General features: G+C 39.6%; 2 protein-coding genes across 5 annotated transcripts in view; one reads left to right on the top strand and one right to left on the bottom strand.

The window, feature by feature from the left end:
- The window catches only part of LOC144018381 (5'-AMP-activated protein kinase subunit gamma-2-like), a 42791-nt gene extending 35827 nt beyond the window's left edge, over positions 1–6964 (top strand). For all 4 annotated transcript variants that reach the window (XM_077520493.1, XM_077520503.1, XM_077520495.1 and 1 more), the window contains 7 exons: positions 249–303; positions 393–519; positions 2876–3041; positions 3119–3156; positions 3224–3370; positions 4309–4402; positions 5505–6964. In XM_077520493.1, the coding sequence (XP_077376619.1) occupies positions 249–303; positions 393–519; positions 2876–3041; positions 3119–3156; positions 3224–3370; positions 4309–4402; positions 5505–5536 (659 nt within the window). In that variant the 3' untranslated portion in view covers positions 5537–6964. The remainder of the gene's footprint in view (positions 1–248; positions 304–392; positions 520–2875; positions 3042–3118; positions 3157–3223; positions 3371–4308; positions 4403–5504) is intronic.
- A 4264-nt stretch (positions 6965–11228) lies between these two features.
- The window catches only part of bcl2b (BCL2 apoptosis regulator b), a 47733-nt gene continuing 37201 nt past the window's right edge, over positions 11229–21760 (bottom strand). The window contains exon 2 of the mRNA XM_077520491.1: positions 11229–14399. Coding sequence (XP_077376617.1) covers positions 14262–14399 — 138 coding nt within the window. The 3' untranslated portion in view covers positions 11229–14261. The remainder of the gene's footprint in view (positions 14400–21760) is intronic.

The raw sequence follows: 21760 nt of genomic DNA, 5'->3' as shown, positions 1-21760 counted from the left end.
GCACAATTATGACACATCAGTGATTCTTTCACATACCGTTAGACGGAGCCCGCAGACAAGACGTGAGAAACACTGCCCTGTGTATATTATCAAATGTCAACAAATTTTAGTTCGTCTATATGTTTATCAGACACACTTCTCAAGGATGCTGCACAGTTCAACACCACGCTGACCCCAAATAATAAACAATGTAGTATTGACATCTTTGTAAACAGCCGAACATTTGTCCTGTTTATTTTTGTCCTCAGAGGTTTACCTTCAAGCAACGTTCAAACCTCTTGTCAACATATCGCCTGATGCAAGGTACGTCGCCGTGAGTTCTAAAACAAGACCGGCTCCTTTTTGTTGTTTTTTTTTCGAGTTTGTTGCCATCATCCTGTTTGTTGTCGCAGCCTTTTCGACGCCGTGTACACGCTCATCAAAAACAAAATTCACCGCCTGCCTGTCATCGACCCCGTCACCGGGAACGCACTTTATATTCTCACGCACAAGAGGATCCTCAAGTTCCTGCAGCTCTTTGTGAGTCCAAAACCATCACAAACCAGAGATTTCACGAGGAGGTATTGTGAAGGCCTGACTCAGAATGCACAGGTCCTCAATTTACAACAGTGTTCCATTCCTACGGCGGTAATGTAGCCCTAATTTGTACACAAGTAGGTAAACTATCAATGAACTAATTTAGTAATAAAATAAGGAATTTGTCTCAAAACACTTTGAGGTCATAAATATAAAATGATAAATTGCGTGCCATGTGTTGACGTATTCTTTCAGACTAGTTAATTGCGCACCTTTTGTAATTTTATATTAGGATTAGGATTGTGCTAAAGTCAAGCAGAAATAATATGAAAGACAACTTATCTATTTCAATTAGAGTAACACATTGACTTGCAGTCTGTTAAGACGTCATTATGACAATTCACAAAATTCTACCAAACAAGTGTGGCGTAAACTGAAGTCATAAGTCTCATTACAAGATATGGGCCAATTACCGGTTTTATCATTTTTTAATTTTTTTCCCCCCTCTGAACTATCAACATCAACAGTTTGGGGTGAATAGTCTTCATACGTTTAACAAATAAATGAAAAGAAAGAATCAGGAAGTAGAAAACCCTGTTGTGTACGTCAGTATTTGCTCGTCGGCCATGTTCCGCACGGACTGTGTGCGTAGCTTACAAATTCTTGTAAGAGCACGGTAGGGTTAAATTTGTCAATGAAAACTAAATAAAAATATTTTCATCATCAACACCAGATGGAAACTGGACTGTCTAAACCCCTCAATAAACAATAACTGGGACAAAATCAGTATGCATTTCTGTTGACTAATGAAGATGAGACGAATATGTACTTGAAAAAAAATGGACAATTTCTATGGAGAATTACTGAACAAAGACGAGAGAAAAATGTTGATTTCATAAAATCCTGTCCGCTAATCTGACACGGTCATGTGACACACCCCTTTCCAAATCTGCAGCAAGCCAGTGCAACATGTACAAACACAAGAGGTGGGTTCACAATGAAAATTAAAAAAAAAAAAAAAAAGTATATTATACCTTAACAATCCAACGGCTATAATGTTCCAACAATAATGATAATCTGACCGCTCGCTAATTTCTACCTCATAGCATGGAGCTATAGTAGCCACTTGTTGATATACTGTAATTCGCATCTAAAAGATGAGAAAATTTAATGTGAAATAGTTAAACATTATCTGCTGACAAAAGAAATATACAGGGGAAAGTGATGGTCCTGACTAACTAACGTTGACAGTTTTTGTTGACTTAAACTAGATGAATAAAATTATGTTTTCTTGGACTAAAATGCTAGATTTACAGTAAGCTGAAAGTTGACTAAATAAAAATGAAGTGAGGTTGACTATGATTAAAAACTAACAAGCGTGTTTGAAACTGGATTCAACAGAGACTAAATTTAAAAATGTCTGGTAAAATTAACACTAGCGCGGGGTGTGGAAAATGTGGGCCATGCAGACATGACATTTTGACCTTGTGGGCATGTCAAACATAAACCAAGTTTTTCAGTTATTGATGCGTTTGCAATGTCCTTGTAAAGAAAAAACATGCATTTGTAAGTGCCAGAGGGTACTAGTTAGCCCAAGGACAACATGAGTAGCCCATGGGTTTGTACTAAAAATAGCTCACCAGTGATGACACTGACTGATAAGAACAATTAAAACAGAAGAAGGTTAACAGTTATGTATTTAAACTTAACATGGTGCACATACCAAATATTCTATATTTTGTTTTAAAATAAAATAGATTGTTCAATGGAAAACGATGCATTTTTTCTTTATTTGCTCAAATATTTCAAAAGGTTTTAGAGCTGTATTTTTAATACCGTGATACCATAATAGTTATCATACCCTCAGAAACTAATATTGGCCCATGCCTAATTACAACAAGAGAGAAATCAAATCTGTGGCTTTATCATTTCAGCTTTTCATGTTTCATGAAACACTGACAGCCTTTGTGATTTGAGAATTGCATTCTACGTACTTGCAATGTTGCAATTGACTTGATATGTCCAGGCACTTTGAAAACGAGGTGTTACCCTGTATGCATTCTGGTTCATTGCAAAAGTGTTTGATGGAGCTAATGTCAAGTTGTTCCACATCAAACTCATCCAAGCATTCCTTCATAAATCTTGTTTTGTGTGCTGGTAACAGATAATAAGGGACTTCCCCAAATTGTTCCCACAAAGTTGGAAGCGCATGAAAGCGCAATATCAAATGTCTGAATGACGCCTTCTGGCCCAACCCTTTTTTGTTTTTGTTTTATTGTCCTTTCCTCACCATTCCCTCGCATCCGTCTGCTACCCCCTGGTGGCCGACATCTTGCTTTCTCCGCGTGGTCCTGTCCAGATGTGTGAGATGCCGAAGCCAGCTTTCATGAAGCAGACCCTGGGGGAGCTGGGCATCGGCACGTACCAGGACATTGCCTTCATCCAGCCCAACACCCCCATCATCAAAGCCCTCAACATCTTTGTGGAGAGGAGAGTGTCTGCTTTGCCCGTGGTGGATGAGTCAGGTCAACGGAATATTCATGCGGCGGCTGCCAAAAAAGTCACGGGAAGCTCACTTTGAACCCTCTCTCTCTCCTTCCAGGCAAAGTTGTGGATATTTACTCCAAGTTTGACGTCATCGTAAGTGGAAAAACGTGCGCGAGTGCGCGGCCGTGTTGATGACTGACGAGCGCTGGCTTGTGTGCAGAACCTGGCGGCCGAGAAGACGTACAACAACCTGGACATCACGGTGACTCAGGCCCTCAAGCATCGCTCGCAGTACTTTGAAGGAGTCATGAAGTGCCATAAGATGGAAACAATGGAGACCATTGTGGACAGAATTGTGAAAGCAGAAGTGAGTTGACAGGAAATTTGGCGAAACGTGGCCTGCGATTGGCTGGCAGATGGTATACGATGGATTCATCATCAAGCTGTTTATTGCTACTCTTAGTGCCTGTTTGCAAATATTAATTTCAACATAAAAAAAGAGAAATGCGTTGTGCATATAAACAACCACATTACTTTGCCTGTAAGTCCTCTAGCATAATGCTAACACATGATGAAAAAAGCCGTAGACGAGCATGCATATATTCTTCATCCTCTGAAGAAAAACTATTACTGAGGCTTACTGGGAGACACTTTGCACAGTATGACTGTATAATACTGCCTCCAGGTGGCCAATCAGGAACAGTACATCAGGAGCAACAAAATGATGCAAAAAAAAATGAGGCAAACATGTTTTTTTCTTTACATTCTATCCATGTCATTCTTGTATGATTTTTTATTCGGGATGTTCAATACGACTTTTTTTTTTTTTTTCTTCCCCACCCCCCAAACCGATACCAGTATGAATACGCAACTCTTGAGTAGTCACCAAGTATTGATACAGTTGTACTTTTGATACATATGATACATATAATTTGTATAGCACATACATAGCATTTTTTCCTTAAAATTGCATGAAATTAATGGCAATTTTCTGTCCTTCTAATATCTAGTTTCTGTTTTTAAAATGGCCCACGAGGATATCGACCGCCATCGCGTCTACCAATAGCTTGGAATAAGACCTGGTATCGATCAGATACAGATACCTAGCACCAGTACTTGCCTTTCCCTAGTTTTTATATATTAATTAAAAAAAACAAAAAAACACCTTTTTGGGGAATATTGATTAATGGCATGTGTTTTAAATGGCATCTCCTGGCACCTCTGTAGTCGATAAATAACTTCCATGTAAATGAAATGGGGTAAGAATTTGTTTTCCCTATATTCCACCCGCGTGTTGTCTCTTAGGTGCATCGTTTGGTGGTGGTGGACGAGCGTTCCAGCATCGAGGGCATCGTCTCCCTGTCGGACATCCTCCAGGCCCTGGTGCTCAGTCCAGCAGGTATAGACGCTCAGCATAGCTAACCGCAACTCCTCTCAGTTCCGGACACACCACCCCGCCCACACCCCCACCCCGAGCTCCCTCCTCTCCCGCCCCGCCCACTCACTCAGTCCCAGGTAGGAAGCGTCCACGCCGCGTCGTGAGCCGGCCGTGTGGAGGCATGTCGCTGGAAGCTTGAGTGTGGTAGACGCTCAAGCGTGTGTGAGACGTTTATGGTGTCAGCATGGTGCTTGGAATTTAGATTATTTGTTGGCCTTTTTACATTATTTTGTAGTAGCAAAGATAGTTGGTGGAAGAATAAATGTGTACATTTTATTTTGAAGTAAACTTGTGGAGCTTGTACTGAAAACGTGAAGTTTTTGCACTCTAACATTACAAGAGTGCCTTTAAACTTCAGAGTGACTTAATGGCAGGAAGTAGTGTTAAAAAAAACTGCAAATAAAGGTGGATTCATGTTGTTTGGGTGAGTACACCAATAACAGAAGGCTCCATTGTTGGCTGTTTCTCCAGAAGTTGAACGTTGACATGTTGACGTCGGAAGGACTGACACGCATTTCCATCGGCATGCAATCTGCTCTGCTACACAGCCTGGCTTACAGGAATGCAGCTTCAGTTTGGATTTGAAGTATCTTTTGTGGCAGAAAGCCTTTCTGACATACTTTGTGCATAAAACAACTATGTGTGGTTTAAAAATATTGATGCTCAGATGTCTGTATTTTGGAACAAAAACTTTATTAGGCCCACCTGCATACACTAATCGTTCTAATACAAGAGCAATGTGTATATATAAAAGATTTAAAACATGTAATATTTTTTTATAACAATAAAATAATTATTTTAATTATAAAACAATTTTAATGCAATTCTAATTCATATTAAATGTTTAGATACATGCAAACATTTGTATATTAATGTATACATTATACAGCAATACATTTAATTTGGCGCGAGCCGCTTAAAAATGGATGATGAGCTACAAATGGTCCCCTGGCCATAGTTTGGACAATATGCTGCTGTAAACAATTTTTTAGTTTTTTTGCATTTGTAACATTTTTTGTGCTTAATGACTGTCAACATCGTTTGTCTCCTTTGTTGTCCTCAGACAGATGCAAGGAGGACAACCTGACCGACTGAGGGGAAGCGCCAGCCAAAGAGGAGACGTGGTGAGAGCTAAAAGCAAACAAACAAAACTTTGAAAACCAAGTTGATGCTACGTAGAAACCAAAGAGGCACTGAGGACTGCACTTGTTGAATGTACTGTATGTGTTGGCTGCTCCAATCAGACCAGTACGTGTACATATAATATAATATGCTGTGTACATCGATCTATAAATATAAATGTTATAAAAACACACTATTCTAGTCACCTTGCAGAGGAAAGGTGGACCAGATCGGACGCGTATGAAAATGTTGAGTGGTTTGAGTTGTTAGCATTTTGTCATACTGAAGGCTAAAAAGAAAAGAAAACTGTTCACCTTTAGTCATGTATAATAATAATAATAATTATTATTATTATTATTATTATTTCACTGTTTTGTAGTTTCAGTTGAGGCCAGATTTTTGTTACAAATTAATTTTTATTTCAGCAACGTTTAAAACGGGTGAGGATACATTATTACTACAATCAATGTTACTTTTGCCCAATAAGAATCATGTACTCTATCTTCAAATTATGAGACTTTTTTTTTTTTTTTTCTTTGTTTGTTTTGGATAAAAAGAAAAAAAAGTTGCACATTTTGAAAACACCATTTCTGCAAGTAGTGGTCCAGGTTGCGTAGCAGAAGATCGCAGCAAGCATCTATTAGAGGGGAGGTTGTCATTTGTACACCGTGAACAAAATATTGCTCGGCAAACAACATTCTGGAACGACAAAAATTGCTCATCGTCCGCTTAATGTAAGATCGTCTTGAATGCTTTGCCGTTTACAGCATGCGTCTCACATTTGAATTCATCTGACAGACTGTTAACATGCTTTAGTGGTTGCTGCTGTTTAGATCGAGTGGCAGAAGATTCAAAGGGCTCAGCGGTTAACTATTTAATATGTCAACATAATAGTGTCTATGAGGCAATTCCAATTTTTGGCCGTTTTGTTCTTGGTGGAAAAATGGAGCTGAATATTTGAGATGGAGATGTTTATCGCTGTCAAGTAGATGAGGCACACTGTAACGGTTTATTTGAGAAATGGCCACTATTTGAGGAAATATGCAATATGCCTTTCATTGGACAGTGACTGAAGTGCATTATCATTTTTTTTTTTCTTCTAAAAAATTTATGCTAACAAAACAAAAAGGTCCACACCTGGACAGGTGACTCATCTCCACAGTGGATTGTAAATACGATTTTGTGTCACAGAAAGCTTTATTTTTTATGAGCGTGTCATGAAAAAGACTGCAGTTTTCTGTTTTGTTTTGTTTTTTCTCTTTTGTAAATATGCTGCTGGATCCACACGTACTGTAAATGTGCAAGCATGACAAATTACACTTACAGCAGTATGAATGTTCTTTTGTTGTTTTTCTTTCCCGTATTTTTCTGCCTGCAGAAAAATAAAAGACACTGAATGTACTTTAAATGCAGTTATTTGGTTTACTTTGTCTACTTGTGTGTTATTGCGAGGCCACATTTTCAATATGCTGATGGCTGCTCGGAAAATCTGCAGGGAAGGGTTTACAAGGGGGCGGCACGGTGAATGACTGGTTAGCATGTCCGCCTCCCAGTTCTGAGGACTCCGGTTCGAGTCCAGGCTCCGGCCTTCCTGCATGTTCTCCCCGTGCCCGTGTGGGTCTTCTCCGGGTACTCCGGTCTCCTCCCACATTCCAAAAACATGCATGGCAGGTTAATTGAGCGCTTCAAATTGTCCCTAGGTGTGCTTGTGCACGTGGATGGTTGTTCGTCTCTGTGTGCCCTGCGATTGGTTAGCAACCAGTCCAGAGTGTCCCCCGCCTACTGCCCAGAGCCAGCTGAGATAGGTGCCAGCACCCCCCGCGACCCTTGTGAGGAATAAGCGGTCAAGAAAGAAATGGGTTTACAAGGAGCCATGTATTCCGATTAGAATGAATCTGAACGGCCAAACAGAATGGAAAATTTGAAGATTTCCAATAGTAGACAAAGAACACCTTAATCGAAATGAAAAAGCTGAAACCGAATTGTATTCCATTCTGAATCAGTAAAGTGGTGGTATACTGTATTCCTTTCGGCAATTCGGAAAAAAAAAGAAGTCATGCCAACATTTCAATCGGAATGGCGAGGCTGCGTCGGGTATGCGCATGCTCTGTCTTGACGTAAATGCGTCGAGACGTCGGCGTTTCCGTACGTAAAAATGGCGGCGTCTTGTCTGCGATGGGATAGTTCGTTTTAAAGTACTTGTAACTTGTTTGTTTTATTTGTTTGTTTTTAATCAAGCTGTTGCTTCATTAAAAGTGATAAAACTATCAACTGCTGTGCTAAATTACGCATGAACTCCATCTTAATAAATCAACGTGGTCGATTTCCGCGTGTCTGACGGCTGACGCAGGGCTGATCTGATTAAAGGAGCGGAGCGCGTCACATGTAAACAGGTGACCACAGCTCTTCATTCGGAATGATTTTAATAAACCCGGCTACTACTGAAATGTTTTCACTCTGCTACTTTTGGATTTGAAAAAAAGTGTGGAACCCTGGCGGGCCACACGGTGGCGCTGTCGCTCATTTGAAATCATGCTTGGGGCGGTGCAGTCCAATTCCATCATTGCAGATGAGGCAATGACCTGTCTGCGTGTCTGCTGGGATATTTCCCATGTCCATGTGAGATGTGTGATTTCACTGCTGTGCATGTTTGATCTCTTGCTTGGGAAAATATCCATTTCAGCAGGAAGTTTTTGCCGTGTAAATGAGGCAGCGGAGCTGTGAGTGGATGTGATGGACTTCCAAATGAGGGAAGAGAACTGGACCCGAGTGATTCCACATAATCTACTTTGATCTCCCAGTCCTCCCCTGTGGTAGCCCCAGTCGGTGCTGGGATGGCCGCCTGCTACTACACCTTGTAGCCCCCGAGCGAGCGGGAGAGGCGGGAGGGCTTCCACCTCCTCCTCCACTCAGGCCGGACTCTCTTTTGAAAATCCACAGACTAATTTAAAATTCCTCTTCAGAGCATGTCATGCATTTTCGATGCGCGGCGAGAGGAGGGATTGCCCAAATGAACTCCCCGTCCGCCGCCAGCATTCTCACACGTTCTTTTCCCTGCCGCTCCTTTTCTTTCCACTCGCTCAACATTAGTTTTACTGCATCACGCTTTTCACAAATTCCACCGAGCTGCTGCCTTTGAAGGCATTTGTGATCAGAGCAGAGGCGAGAGGGGTGGGGGCAAGGGTGCAACTGGAGGGGGGTGCAAAAACCTGGCCGCAGGGCATTTAGATTTTTTATTTTTTATTTTTTTGTGCTTGCACTTGTGTTTAGGGCGGATGGGAGTCAGTCTGGCAAGTGCAGTGTTTGGGGACAGCTTTGATGTGTGCTGGCTTGGGCGAGGCTCACTTTTAAGGCGGACATACATGGAGCGGCCAAGATCTACTCCACCCAAACGGCACTTAAAGGCCACATTTCACACATTGTTTTCGCTGTTGTCTCTTACATGTTATCATCAAAATACCCCAAGGAGCAAGAATTCGAGTCACTTTACACACCCCACTTGACTTGTGAAATTAGCCTGAGCCCTCTTTTTGGGGAAGAAGTGGTAGAGAAGGTCCCCAGCTAATACCGTCGTAAATTTAACAGAACCAAAATAGAACAATCTCAATTTTCTGACAGTTGTGCTATGCTGCTTATTACCACAGATATGCATACAGGCATGAAAATCTCTAACCTTTTGGCGAAATTCGCCGTTTAAAAACCAAAATAGGTCACTTACTCGAATCGTGTAAATCCGTTGAGAAAATATTTTGTGGTTATAGGTGACCGGAGAGTCAGTGAACTCTGGTTGAGATGCGTATCGAAGAGGTCACATATTCACGTTAAATCAGACGGTGATGTTCCAAAGACCGTCTTTAGTTGTGACTATGCGGGAGTAGATGTGTTGGTCACTTTCTATGGCGCACTTGAACACAGCAGTGTACGCGCAACCAGCGTACTGGCGTCACCCACTCGCGCTGGTTTTCATTCACGCTACATTTCCGGGTTTGGGTGGACCGTGAAATATAGGGATGTAACGATGACGGCGATATTGCGTTATTAAAACTGCCACAATATATCGTCGTCATGTCACGATATAAAAAGCACATTTGTTAAAAAGTCGGGTTGATTTCCATTTGTGCAGTTCTAACACCCTCTGGTGGCTAGTTTTTTGTTTTGTTTTTTTTTTTAAGTTCGGTTTAATTTTCATAAGGCATGTTTTGGCCCTTCTATGTTTCAAATCCACGCTAATGATCCGATATGCTTCTGAAACGAGTCAATATATGGAAGAACTCTGCGTGTGCATTAGCAAGTGCCTCAATGTTAAGTCTTATTTGAGATTGTAGGTTGTTTATATGCATTTCTGTAATGTGTTTATGAGCTCATTTCAGCATATCAACAGTAATTGCTCATTGATTTCTGTAGTCTTTAAATGAGGGGAAAAAAAAGACTAGTTATGTTCTGTGTTTAATGAATTAATCTGTTTTTACTGTGGAAAACGATGACCGAATCGCAAACTAGGGATGTAACGATATCCAAACATCACCATATCACGATATGAAGCTCACGATATAATTATATTGTGGGGAGGTTGGTGATATTGGAAAAAGGGCTCATACTAAAAAAACAAAAAAAACAAAAAAAAAAACATGATGTGCTTTTGTACATAACAGAAATGCATATGAACAACCTACAATCTCTAAAAAGACTTAATATTGAGGCACTTGTTAATGCACGCACACATTGAGTTCCTCCACATATTGACTTGGTTTACAAGCATATTTTGTTCCCCTTCATCTGACAATTAACGTGGATTTTAAACAATAGAAAGGCCAAAACGTGCCTAATGAAAATTTAATTGCACTAAAACAATTAGCCACCAGAGGATGCTAGAACTGCAGAAATGGAAATCAACCTAACTTTAAAAAAAAACAAACAAACAAAAAAAAACAGATGTGCTGCTTTTAATATCGTGACATGATGATATTGTTGCAGTTTTAATATCACGATATTGCCGCTATTGTTACATCCCTACTGGTAAAATAGTGCATCATCAACCCCCCCCGCCCTTTTTTTTTTTTTTTTACATTATTTATTTATTTATTTATTTTTATAATAACTGCACAAATGCAAAATAAACACCAATCACCTGTTAATCAGGGGGGAAATCCTTTTGTAATACATTTTAATGCAAATTGAAATGAATCTGATTAATTAATTGACTAATCAATAGATTAATGGATTCTAAAAATATTAGGTAGTGACAGCACTAATAATTAGTGACTTCTTCACTGAGAACGACTTCAAAATGTGATTTTTGAAACTTCACGATGTTTATAACCTCAAAAATGAAAATTGGTGACAGAGATGAGTTTAACCTGCGCTTGTCTTCCCATACGCCTTTCAATACAAACATTCTTGTTGTATACTTTGTTTGTGTTGTTGCTGTGAGTTTGAAAATAACAGCAGTTTGAAAGTTTTTAAATGACACAACTTCAATCCTAATTTTGTTTAGCCCATTTATAGCATTTCACATTGTTAGCATTAAGCTAGCAGATTTGTAACGTATAAACGGGTACATAATGTCCCCTTTAAATCTTCCCTTACCATCTTTACTGAAGTGGCTGACAAAAATACAAATGTACAAAAAAAAAAAAAAAAAGACTCAACAAGCAGACTTGGCGGCTACTCGACAAATGTGTTTTTATTAGGAACAATGGGATCCCCTAGCTTATTGTGGATTATAGCAGTAAACAACAGAAAACACATTTCACTTTCTTTTTTTTTTTTTCCTCTTTAAGTGCTACAGGTTTGCGATTATAGGTGTAAAACAGTACAGCAACCATAGTGCCTACATTCTTATATGCACAAGGAATACATTTTCAACAATTAAAAATACAGTTGTATTGCTGTTCTAGCTGTGGCTGCGTTTTGCATTGTCGCGCTCTACACACAAAACACACGCGCGCGCGTGAAATGATGCCGTGGACGTAAATGAACCGTTTACAGCATACAAGCGGATTATAGTACAGTTAACACAGACGAGGTGAAGCCGCATCTTCTCCTTTCCTCGTGACAATTGAAAATGCAACACGAATACGAGTTTGACTTTGGTTTGCAGCGATCGAGGACGAGATTGGCAGTTTAAGCTGGATACGTCGACGCAAAATTAACCGTGTAGCAGCCTCAAGCCAATGTGGACACTTTTTTTAAAATTCATTTTCAAAACGTTGTTACAATAGCAGCCAGAAAATAATGGTGTTACAGTGTTATTCCATAGAAAGAAAGAGAAAACACGTTCAAATCACTGACTTAATTGTTAAAAAAAAAATAATAATCTGGTACCTCTCAATAAATAGACAATGCTGTTGTGTTTGTCCTCTTCGAGCAATTCTGATGTATAAATATTGTGACATCAGTGTCTTTCACACATGCAAAGACTTTTTTTTTTTTTTTTTAAGAATAAAAAAAAAATCTGTACACAAAAAAAAAAAAATCATGGATCACTTCCAGTTTTTCTGTTGGACTGAAACACAAGACAAACATCAATAAAACAGAAGCTGTTCGATGACGGGAGGGACTTCTCAGGTTCCGGCACACAGGAACTGCTTTTCTTTTTTTTTTTTGGGTGGGGGCTACTCTGAATTTCCAAATCCTAATGGGTGAGGTCACTACTAGAGAAAGATAACGCTAATCAGGGACACACCCCTCCTTTTCCTGTCATAGTGGGCGAAACGCCGATGATCGTATGTCTCATCGTAAATGTTAAACCTGTTCAGTATTTACAATCGCAAATCATTTTGAGTGTCATAAACACCAAGATCACACATTAAAAAAATAATCTGTATTTGTGTAATTTAATTAGCGCAGCAGCTGGAGCGCACGTGTATGTATGTAACTGCTACAGAAGCAGAAAGCACCAAAAAAAACACAAAAAAAACACAAATAATGAAGTTGGCGATGACTTCTCCGGAGGATCCTTTTACAGCAGGAATGCTTGTTTGCGAATTCCCTTCCATGAGACGCTCGATTGGCCCATCTGCTTGGCTCCTTTTGTGCTCGATTCAACATGCTTCTTTGTCCTTCTCTTCATCGTACTGACATCTTCGTCGTCTTTGTGCCCTTCCAAACGTTCGCTTCGCTGTGCTTGAACATTTTGGAGCCAAATTCCCACTCGCACAACTCCAAACATCCGGCTGTTGGTGCACCATATGGACATAAATATTGGGACACGCGTCTTCATCAGGAATAAGCCGGAAGCTCTTCGTTTGCCTCATTTCCAACATATACCAACTAGTTAGATGAAAACCTCTGCTGTTATCAATGATGAGGAAGGTTTGGCTCAATAATATTATTTATTTATTTTTTTTCTTAGTAGTTTGTAACTCTTTTACGATGCCTCGTGTTGATTTTGTAGATTTTGTCCAGTAGATGGCGGCACAATATTTAGTTTGATATGGTGTAAATTTAAACGAATGAAAACAGGAAGTATTTCAAGCTCAGCCTAGTTTTTGCTAAAGATACACTGGGTAACAATACTGGAAAAAAAAGTTTGTTTGTTTTTTTGTTTTTTTCCTTATTAAAACTAAAATTGGCATGATTACAAAATCACATTTTTTTTCCGAGCACATCAAAAAAATATATATATATTTCCACAGTTTACCCTCCCAGATAAGCAAAATCTCATGGGTGAGCTGTAAGACTGTAGTAAGAAGAGCGAATTACAATTGGAATCTTCTCCAGCTACATGACAACTTGTTTATGCAGTTGCAATTGAGAGTGCGGTGACAAGTTTGTTTAGCGGTCAGTACTGTCAATATCTGCAAATGGGAAGCTAGCATAGTACAATGAAGACGATTAGTGCTAGCTTTTCTCTTTACCTTGTAACCAATGACATAACGTTGGAAGTTCTATTTTATTAATGCTGTCTTTTAGGCATTCAAAACTTGTAACTATTCCACCTTAGTGTTTCATTTCCATACATACACATTTATTTAATCTTTTTTAAGAAAATATGGATAGCTCAAAAGTGTGACATGATAGCGAAAAACTAAGATCAGTTTGGATTATGCACCCATAAATGAGTTAAGAACAGCTGTCAAACCGAAATCAAGACAAAAAAAAAAAATGTGCTCCCCAGTTTTATTGAACGTCAAACCCTCTTCAATCCTGCTTTTTATGCCTACAGAAAGTGACTTGCTGTCGTTTCATTTTATCACGTACATCTTTGGGCATTTCCACTTCAATGCAGCTTTCTGAAGGTGTCCCAATACTTGTGTCCGCACAGTGTACACCACCACACACACACGTACACACTTACCACGCGGGTCCATTATACATTCCGAGCAGCTGTTCTTCACAGGAAGTCCTTTGATGGGTGGCTGCCAAGGGAGAGGGGGAGGGTGTAAAGGGGGTAACCGGAGTCCACGGTTCAAACAGGGTCCTCCACCCTAACAAGCAGGGGCACCGCAACGGTTCGTTTTCTCTCCCACATGACACATGCAGCTACTGTCTACGCTAACACAAGTTTCATGCTACCACGAGTAGAGAAGCAGGTGGGGTTGGGAAAGCAAAAACGAAGAATCTTCCGTTGGTGTTGATGGCGTGCACGCCGCCATCACTTTAGTGTGTCTTTATTGGAGGGGAGAGTGATACGGGTGGGGGGGGGAGCGTGATGGAAGATGACGAGTGTTTTATAGGAAAATGAGGGTGAGGCGGCTCACTTCTGGGTGAGGTACGCGCCGATGGTGAGGCTGGCCGCCCCGAGCGCGGCCAGGCCGAAGACGGTCTTGATGGACGGCCACGAGCAGCTGAAGACGGAGTTCCTCTGACGGTCGTACAGCTCCACAAAAGCATCCTGCGCACAAAAACAGCATCACATGCGTTCATTAGTGCGTGGCTCAACAACCTTTTCTGTCAACACACACACAAAAAAAAGAGCCAGTTTAGGACAAATAAATAACAAAAAAATGTGCCTCAAAACATTTGAAGATTGTGATGAAGGAAACAGTGTGCTCGTGTTACTTTAATATAGTGGAGCACCAAGAGCTAATTAGAGCTGCGCCAAAACATAATATGCAGTATCCAATACTTGGAGATGAATTTTCTTCTACCTTTTGTCCTCAGTTTTTGGAATTTTTTTGGTCCTTCATACATTTTTAGACATTTTTTTTTCTTTCTTTCTTTGATAAATTTCTGACATTTTTGGCAATTTTTATGGACATAATTTTTCTGCCTCGCTTCCTATTTTTTACATTTTATGGTTATTTTTTTCTTTACTTTTTTTTCTGCCTTATTTGATATAAATTATCTTGATAATTTCTGGCACATTTCTGACTTTTAGGGCGATTTTTATGGACATAATTTTCTGCCTCGCCTCCTATTTCTGACATATTATGGCTTTTTTTTTAACTTTTTTTTTTCTGCCTTATTTGCTATGATTTTTTTGTTTTGTTTTGTTTTTTTGTTTTTTTTACATTTTTTGACAATTTCTGTCAAATTTCTGCCTTTTTGGGTGATTTTTATGGACATAATTTGCTGCCTCTCCTCTTCCTATTTTGGACATTTTATGGCTACTTTTTTTTTTTTCTCTGCCTCATTTGCTATCAATTTTCAGATTATTATTTTTTTTGGCAATTTCTTTGTCAAATTTGACATTTTATGGCTATTTTTAAAAAACTTTTTTTCTGCCTTATTTGCTATAAATTTCTTTGACATTTTCTGTCAAATTTATGACTCTTTTTTTTTGGGCAACTTTTATGGACATATAATTTTCTGCCTCTCCTCTTCCTATTTTGAACATTTTATGGATCATTTTTTTACTTTTTTTCTGACTTATTTGCTATCAATTTTCTGACTTTTTTTTTTAATTTCTAGTGGACATTTTATGTTTTGTTTTGTCTTTTTTTTTTTTTTTTTTTCGAGATTTCTTCTTTTGATTTCGGGCATTTTATGGTTACTTTTTGAACAATTTCTTTTATGCTTTTTCTTTAAAAATATTTCTGACTTATGGCAGTTTTGTTGACATTTTATGGTCATTTTCTGCCTTCTTTTGTATTTGGACATTTTATGGTAACTATTTAAAAGTTTTCTTTTCGTCTTTTTTTTATTCAATTCTCATTTTTGGCAATTTCATCAATGAATTCTTAATTCTGACATTTTTTAATATTTAATTATTCATGTTTTATATAAATCATTAATTCATTTTATGAATATTTTATCTAAAAAAAAAATAAAATGTGTAAAAAAAAATATATATATATATATATATATATATATATATATATATATATATATACAATTTATTTATTTATTTTTTTTTTAAAGAGATCCACAGTGAGCCACAGGAGAGGGACTAAAGAGCCACAGTCCCATGAAAAATGGCAGGCAGGTGTCGCACCCTGAGACGTACGAAAGAAGCCTGTGGTAATGTACAGGAAGTGAGCTATGAGTTAAACGGGTTAAACAAATCTACCTCATACTTGCTCAGAAGCGGGTTTAGGCCTTCATGATGTTGCAACACGAAGTTTGTGAGTTTTTGCGAAATGCTGTTGCCGTGGCAACGCACCATGCGCCAATAAAACTTGATTTTGAAGGTCTAAACATGCATGAAAATTCACAAAAACCTGGCACACATCTGGCAAACTGAACACTGTATTGTAGTGTATTTTTATTTATTTATTTAAATGTTAATAGTGCTGAGTACTTGTGCTTTAAAAAGATGCTGTACCGTTTTTTTTTTTTTTTTTTAAATAGTTACATACTGTACATTGTTTACCCCGCCTACTACCCGAAGCCAGCTGGGATAGGCTCCAGCACCTCTGCGACCCTTGTGAGGAAGAAGCGGTTCAGAAAATGGATGGGTGCTCATTATGTTTATGTATTTTCTGTGAATAAAACGATGCTCATAGCAAAAGTCCAGACTCACTCATAAAGATGATTTATTTGATTATGTTTGTTCTACATTGCAGCGCCAAAAATAAAGTTTATTTAGGAGATTACAAATCATTCTTCCGGGGATGTGAAATGTCTCACAGCCATCCATCAAAAGCGGCACAACTTGTCGTGAGTACATGTGAGTGCGTGGCCAGCAAAAGAGTCGTGAATAAACATTCGACAGCAAAACATTTCCCCACAAGACTTCACAACACGGGCGGAATGAGTTTTTTTGGGGGGGAACTGGCAAAACAGAACCACAATTATCAGCTTGACTGCAATCCACATGAGATAAACACCCGTCCCCTCCAAAAAAAATGTTTGTTTTTTTTAAATGTGAATCCCTCACAGCACACCCTTCAATATGGGTGTTGTTGTCGCACCCATGCTGTCAGCAGAACTATTACACTTCACACACTCGCCCACATGCAACCTCAGACACCACACACACACACACACACATGCACACTTAAGAAACGCGGGAATCACCCAAAACAAAAACAAAAAACAGCCAACTCTTGTAACAGATGGTGCATTTTTGTGGCATTACGGTACTGGAGCACAACAAATAGTCAAGTGTTTTCAAAGACGTCTGCCCCGTGCTGAAATGCGCCTGTGAGAAAATGTTATGCGAGTATGCGTGTATGTGTGTGTATTTCTCACACACACACACACACACACACACATCTGTTGACGCATACTGACGGCAGCAACAGCTGGACAGGAAGTCACGCCGCTAAAGTGAGCGTCATGCAGCACATCAGTTCCAGCCAAACGGGAATGCGAGAACCGTCCACACTTTCTTATTACATGTTAGCTTCTGTGGCTAACAGCTAACTTTTGTCTCTTTAACGTACGTTGACCTCAGCGTGACCCACGAGTCGACACGACTGCGATGAATGCTGGGATGTCATATGATGCGGATGTGTTCAATAATTGTTTACTCTCACTCACACTAGATTTCAGCTCGAATGCTGAGAGATGCTGTCGCTTTCGTCGAGTGAGTTTTCTAGTTGGTTTGACTCTCAGCATTTAAGTTTGGGGAAGCAGAATGCCTGATTCCAAGCATTCATCATACATTTTCAACAATGAATAATCATAATTGACTCTCAGCATTCACACAATAACGTATTTAGTGCTAAAATGATTGCTTATAGGCATTCACACAACTGAATTTGGTAAGGTTTTTGTCAAACCTCAATCTGAATGCTTGGTTTTTAGTATTAACTCAAATATAATAAATAATCGTTTGGTGCAAGAATGCTTGAGTCTCAGCATTCATGCAAAAACATCTGTGGCTTGCATCAACTTTTGTGGAATACTTCATTCTCACCATTCAAAGAAGCAATAGTATGAATACTTCATACAAGAAAGTTGATCTTACGACAAATCATGATCAATTCTGAGTGTGGTTGGATCCCAAAGCGCAGACACAAATAAGATTTTAACTATTTATTCACAAACTTGACTGGACAAGAAACAAAGAGAGTTGCACAGAGGACAGTGGTAACAGAAGTAATAATCCGACAAAGACACACTTCTCAGGAGGCTTATATAGACAAGGAATCGATCTGATTGGCTGTGGCAAGACATGTGGACTGACATGGAATTATCTTATTGGCTGTTGACCAGGTAAAGGGATTAAAGATTCTTGACATCACATAGCCTAAAACCAGTTGAAACTAGATGCTTGTTACATCAGTACATAACAAACACTTGACCTCACGGTCATGAACCCAACTTAACAGGTCATGAACTCAACTTAACCCTGGCGTGACCCCAGACATGACAAAATATATATATATATATATATATATATATTTTTTTTTTGTGAATCCTGAGAATGGAGCACTTACACTTTTACCTTTTTTGTTAACATCATTAGTAAAAAATGTCTAATGTTCAGCATTCCTACAAAACATTTTTTGGATGATCAATCATCTAAACACCAACTTTTTGTTGCACAACCTTTGTACGAGTGCTTGATTCTCAGCATTCTTACAAATTCTACTGAGAATGCTGAGAAACAGATATTCTTGCTAATGCTGTTAAGAATGCTGACAATCAAACATCCACACTTAGGAATTGGGAATTCTTAACATTACTAAGAATGTCTGATTCTCTGCATTCTTACAACACTTTTTGTCAGACCATTTTGCTACAAATCAGGCATGCACACTACCCTTTTTTGTTGCACAACCTTAGTACAAATGCTTGATATTTTGTTGTGAATGATGAGAGTCACGTATTCATACACGCACATTCAAAAAAACTGTTGTGACGTAGCCAAATTAAAGCTTGATGGTCTCAGCATTGACAGGAAAAGGCTTTCAAACAAAATGCAACTTGTTTGTCATCTTTTGTTCAATAACGTTTTTGAATGCTGAAATCAAGCGTGAAGTCATTTGCTGTTGTACTTTTTGTCTCGATAAAGTTTTTGAAAGCTGAGAAACAACCATTCATACCTATATGGTTTTGCAGCAAATAAGTTGAGTGTATGAAATCTTGATTTTGATTGAAAATGAACTTCTAGCGTAATGTTTTGTTCTGGCTTGTGCTGAGAATCGTGCATCGGTACAAAATGCTGTGCTCCATTTATGGAACAAAAGACTATAAAAAGCTGACGTGTATTATTAATATGTGCTTTGGGGAGACAAGTATTTCCTGTTTCCCCTCCTCCCTCCCTTCCTGTCCCATGGCATTCTCAAGGCTGGGGGGTTATAGGGGAGTGGGTGTGGGTGAGGGGGGTTGGAGGTGGTCTCTGCGTGGGTGTCACACAAGTGGAAGTATCAGCAGTTTGTTCCTACGCCGGGCCCTCGGGTGCCAAAACAGTCGCCACTTGTGAAACCGCACGGCATTTCCTCGGTTAACACTGGAGCCTTTTGAGCACTTTTATTTTGGAAAACTGAACACACTCCTCCTCCTCCTCCTGGTCTCCAGGATGCGGGTATTAATTAGAGAACAAGCTGCTCCAGTCAGACCTCCAGCTGAGGGGAATGTTTCGCTTGGCAAAACGCAGACTCCAGCTTGTTCCCTGGCTCGCTTTTTTTTTTTTTTTCCCTTCCCCTGGCTGGTCCCGTAAAAATGACATCTCAATGGCGTCACGTGACACCCGAATACGAGCTCATGACGCATGTCCTCGACGCGACCCTGATAAGCCCGCACAGATTATCCCGTGTTCCCATCGGAAAAGGCAAGACAGCCAATTACTGTAAGAGGCTGCCAGGAGCGTTGATGGATGTTCGAAAGATGCCACGAGGGCATGGATGGTGATCATTCTGCGGCGAAAGGAGGTGGTGGAAGCGGACGTATGACGTTGACTGCTGATACTGGAGGCTTGTCAGGTGGATGTCATGAGACTTCAGCATGCTTCACTTTTCCCTCCTGGAACTTTTGACCCACTGTGTTCACAGTAAGACAACCACATGTGACTTTGTGGAAAGACAAACTTTGACCTCTGGCAAGCACACAAAAAGATGAGGCGAGCGGGGGCCAAGTTTTGATCAGCTGTTGCCTTTATTACAATTCATCACTCGGTTAGGAACTCAATGTTTCCACTGCTCGGTTTTTCACTTAAAATACACAAACTTTGTTTCATCGCGGGGGATATGTTAGTATAGCTCAAAGGTCAGTACTCAACCATAGAGTTAATGGACACAAGTTAGCTAGCTAGCCAGCTAGCCAATACCTCAAATAATTTCAGCAAATTTGTTATTTCAGTATTGTAAGTGAAAATGGTAGCCGTTTGCATTAAGCAGTACCCTAGAAGTAGTGTTAAACATTTAAATGTATTTATTTCCATTTTTTTCTTTTTTACACACAAAAAAGCAGTAACATTTGGAAAGGCCCAAGTACTGTGTGCTGTGAATACCCCTCAAAATCCTTCACTGTCATTGATGAGGCATACAGTGGAACCTCGATTTAACAGACCAAGGTTGTTATAGCTGACGAAAACTAACAAACAGAAAGAAAGAAATATTTTAGGTAACGAAATAAAATGAAAACAAAAATGCTTTAAACAATTAAAAACTAACTGAAATGACATCTTATGTTTATAAAACTGAGTACAATTATAGCAAAATGTCACACATGAGCTTTCAGGGTTCATTTTAAATGTAAAGTATTTCAGTATTGCTGTACAACATGTGTTCATACAGTCCTTGTCTATGTTATGTGCATGAATGGGTGAGTGATTCAAATTGGCCGTCGAAAACAAACATCAGAATTTTGCGTTTCGAGTCAGAACGGGTCCTAGCATGATGTCATCAGGGAGGAATCTTTGAATGGCCCTAAAGTCTCCATACATGTGACGTATAATCAAAGGGATGCACATGTATGAAAGCTATGTACGCGCTACGTTCCTGCAGACGCCCAGAAATGTGTTTGTAGTTGCGAGTGTATGTCACAGATGTCCCTGGTGTATGGGAAGATTTGGGAGAGAAGTCAATTCAACTCTTAAGTGGACCGAACCGTTGGCCTTTCGCATCCTAGCAAGAAACGAAAGGGAGTTCGCAAAGTTGGACGAACTAGCTTAGCGCTAGCTAAGGACAAGGCTAGTACAACACAATGGGGATTGATTTAAAATGGCCACAAAGAGAAAAAAAAAAATCCTGGGTTCTGCCGTTGGCCAGGATACGGTACTGTATCTGGAGATTAATTTAAACTAAAAAGGTTAATTCCCAGATTCACATAAAAAATGCGAACAGGTGAATCAAGAATAGAATTGAGCCAATAATGCGCAGTGGTTCACTGTATACAAAATAAGAGCAGTAAGAACACACACTATTTTTTTTTCCTTGTCAAGTGTGGGGTCTCATAAACAAAGACCGTTAGGAAGATAAAAATGAGTGTGTGTTCACTGTTTACATCGATACTGGAACCTCATCATTTCCGAGTCCTTCCTATTTGTCCCTTTCCTCTTGAAGTGACCTCCATTATGGAAATGTGAGACTTGGAGGAATCCTAATAAGCAGCTGGCAGCAGGAAGACGCACATAAAGTTGAGAAGAGGGGGACGAGCAAGGACAAAAACAGTAGCATTTATCACAACCACAATAGAGTGTATAAACTTCACATTCATCTCTAGCCTGCAGCAAAGCATCTGCCTTTGACAGCAGGTGTGCACCTGGGAAATGAAATCCGGTTAACGCTTCTCTGCGGTATTCTTTTTGGGGAAAGGGATCAATGCCTTTTAAAAGGTCACAGGAGCCAGGGTTGCCAGGTTGGCTGGCGGCACACACGGGAACCCTCACAGAGACGCGACGAGTGAGGATTTTGGGAGGGC

Source organism: Festucalex cinctus, chromosome 1 (assembly GCF_051991245.1).
Source record: "Festucalex cinctus isolate MCC-2025b chromosome 1, RoL_Fcin_1.0, whole genome shotgun sequence".
Lineage (NCBI taxonomy): Eukaryota > Metazoa > Chordata > Actinopteri > Syngnathiformes > Syngnathidae > Festucalex > Festucalex cinctus.
The sequence above is the reverse complement of the archived record's forward strand: the minus strand, read 5'-3'. Positions and strand labels throughout refer to the sequence as shown.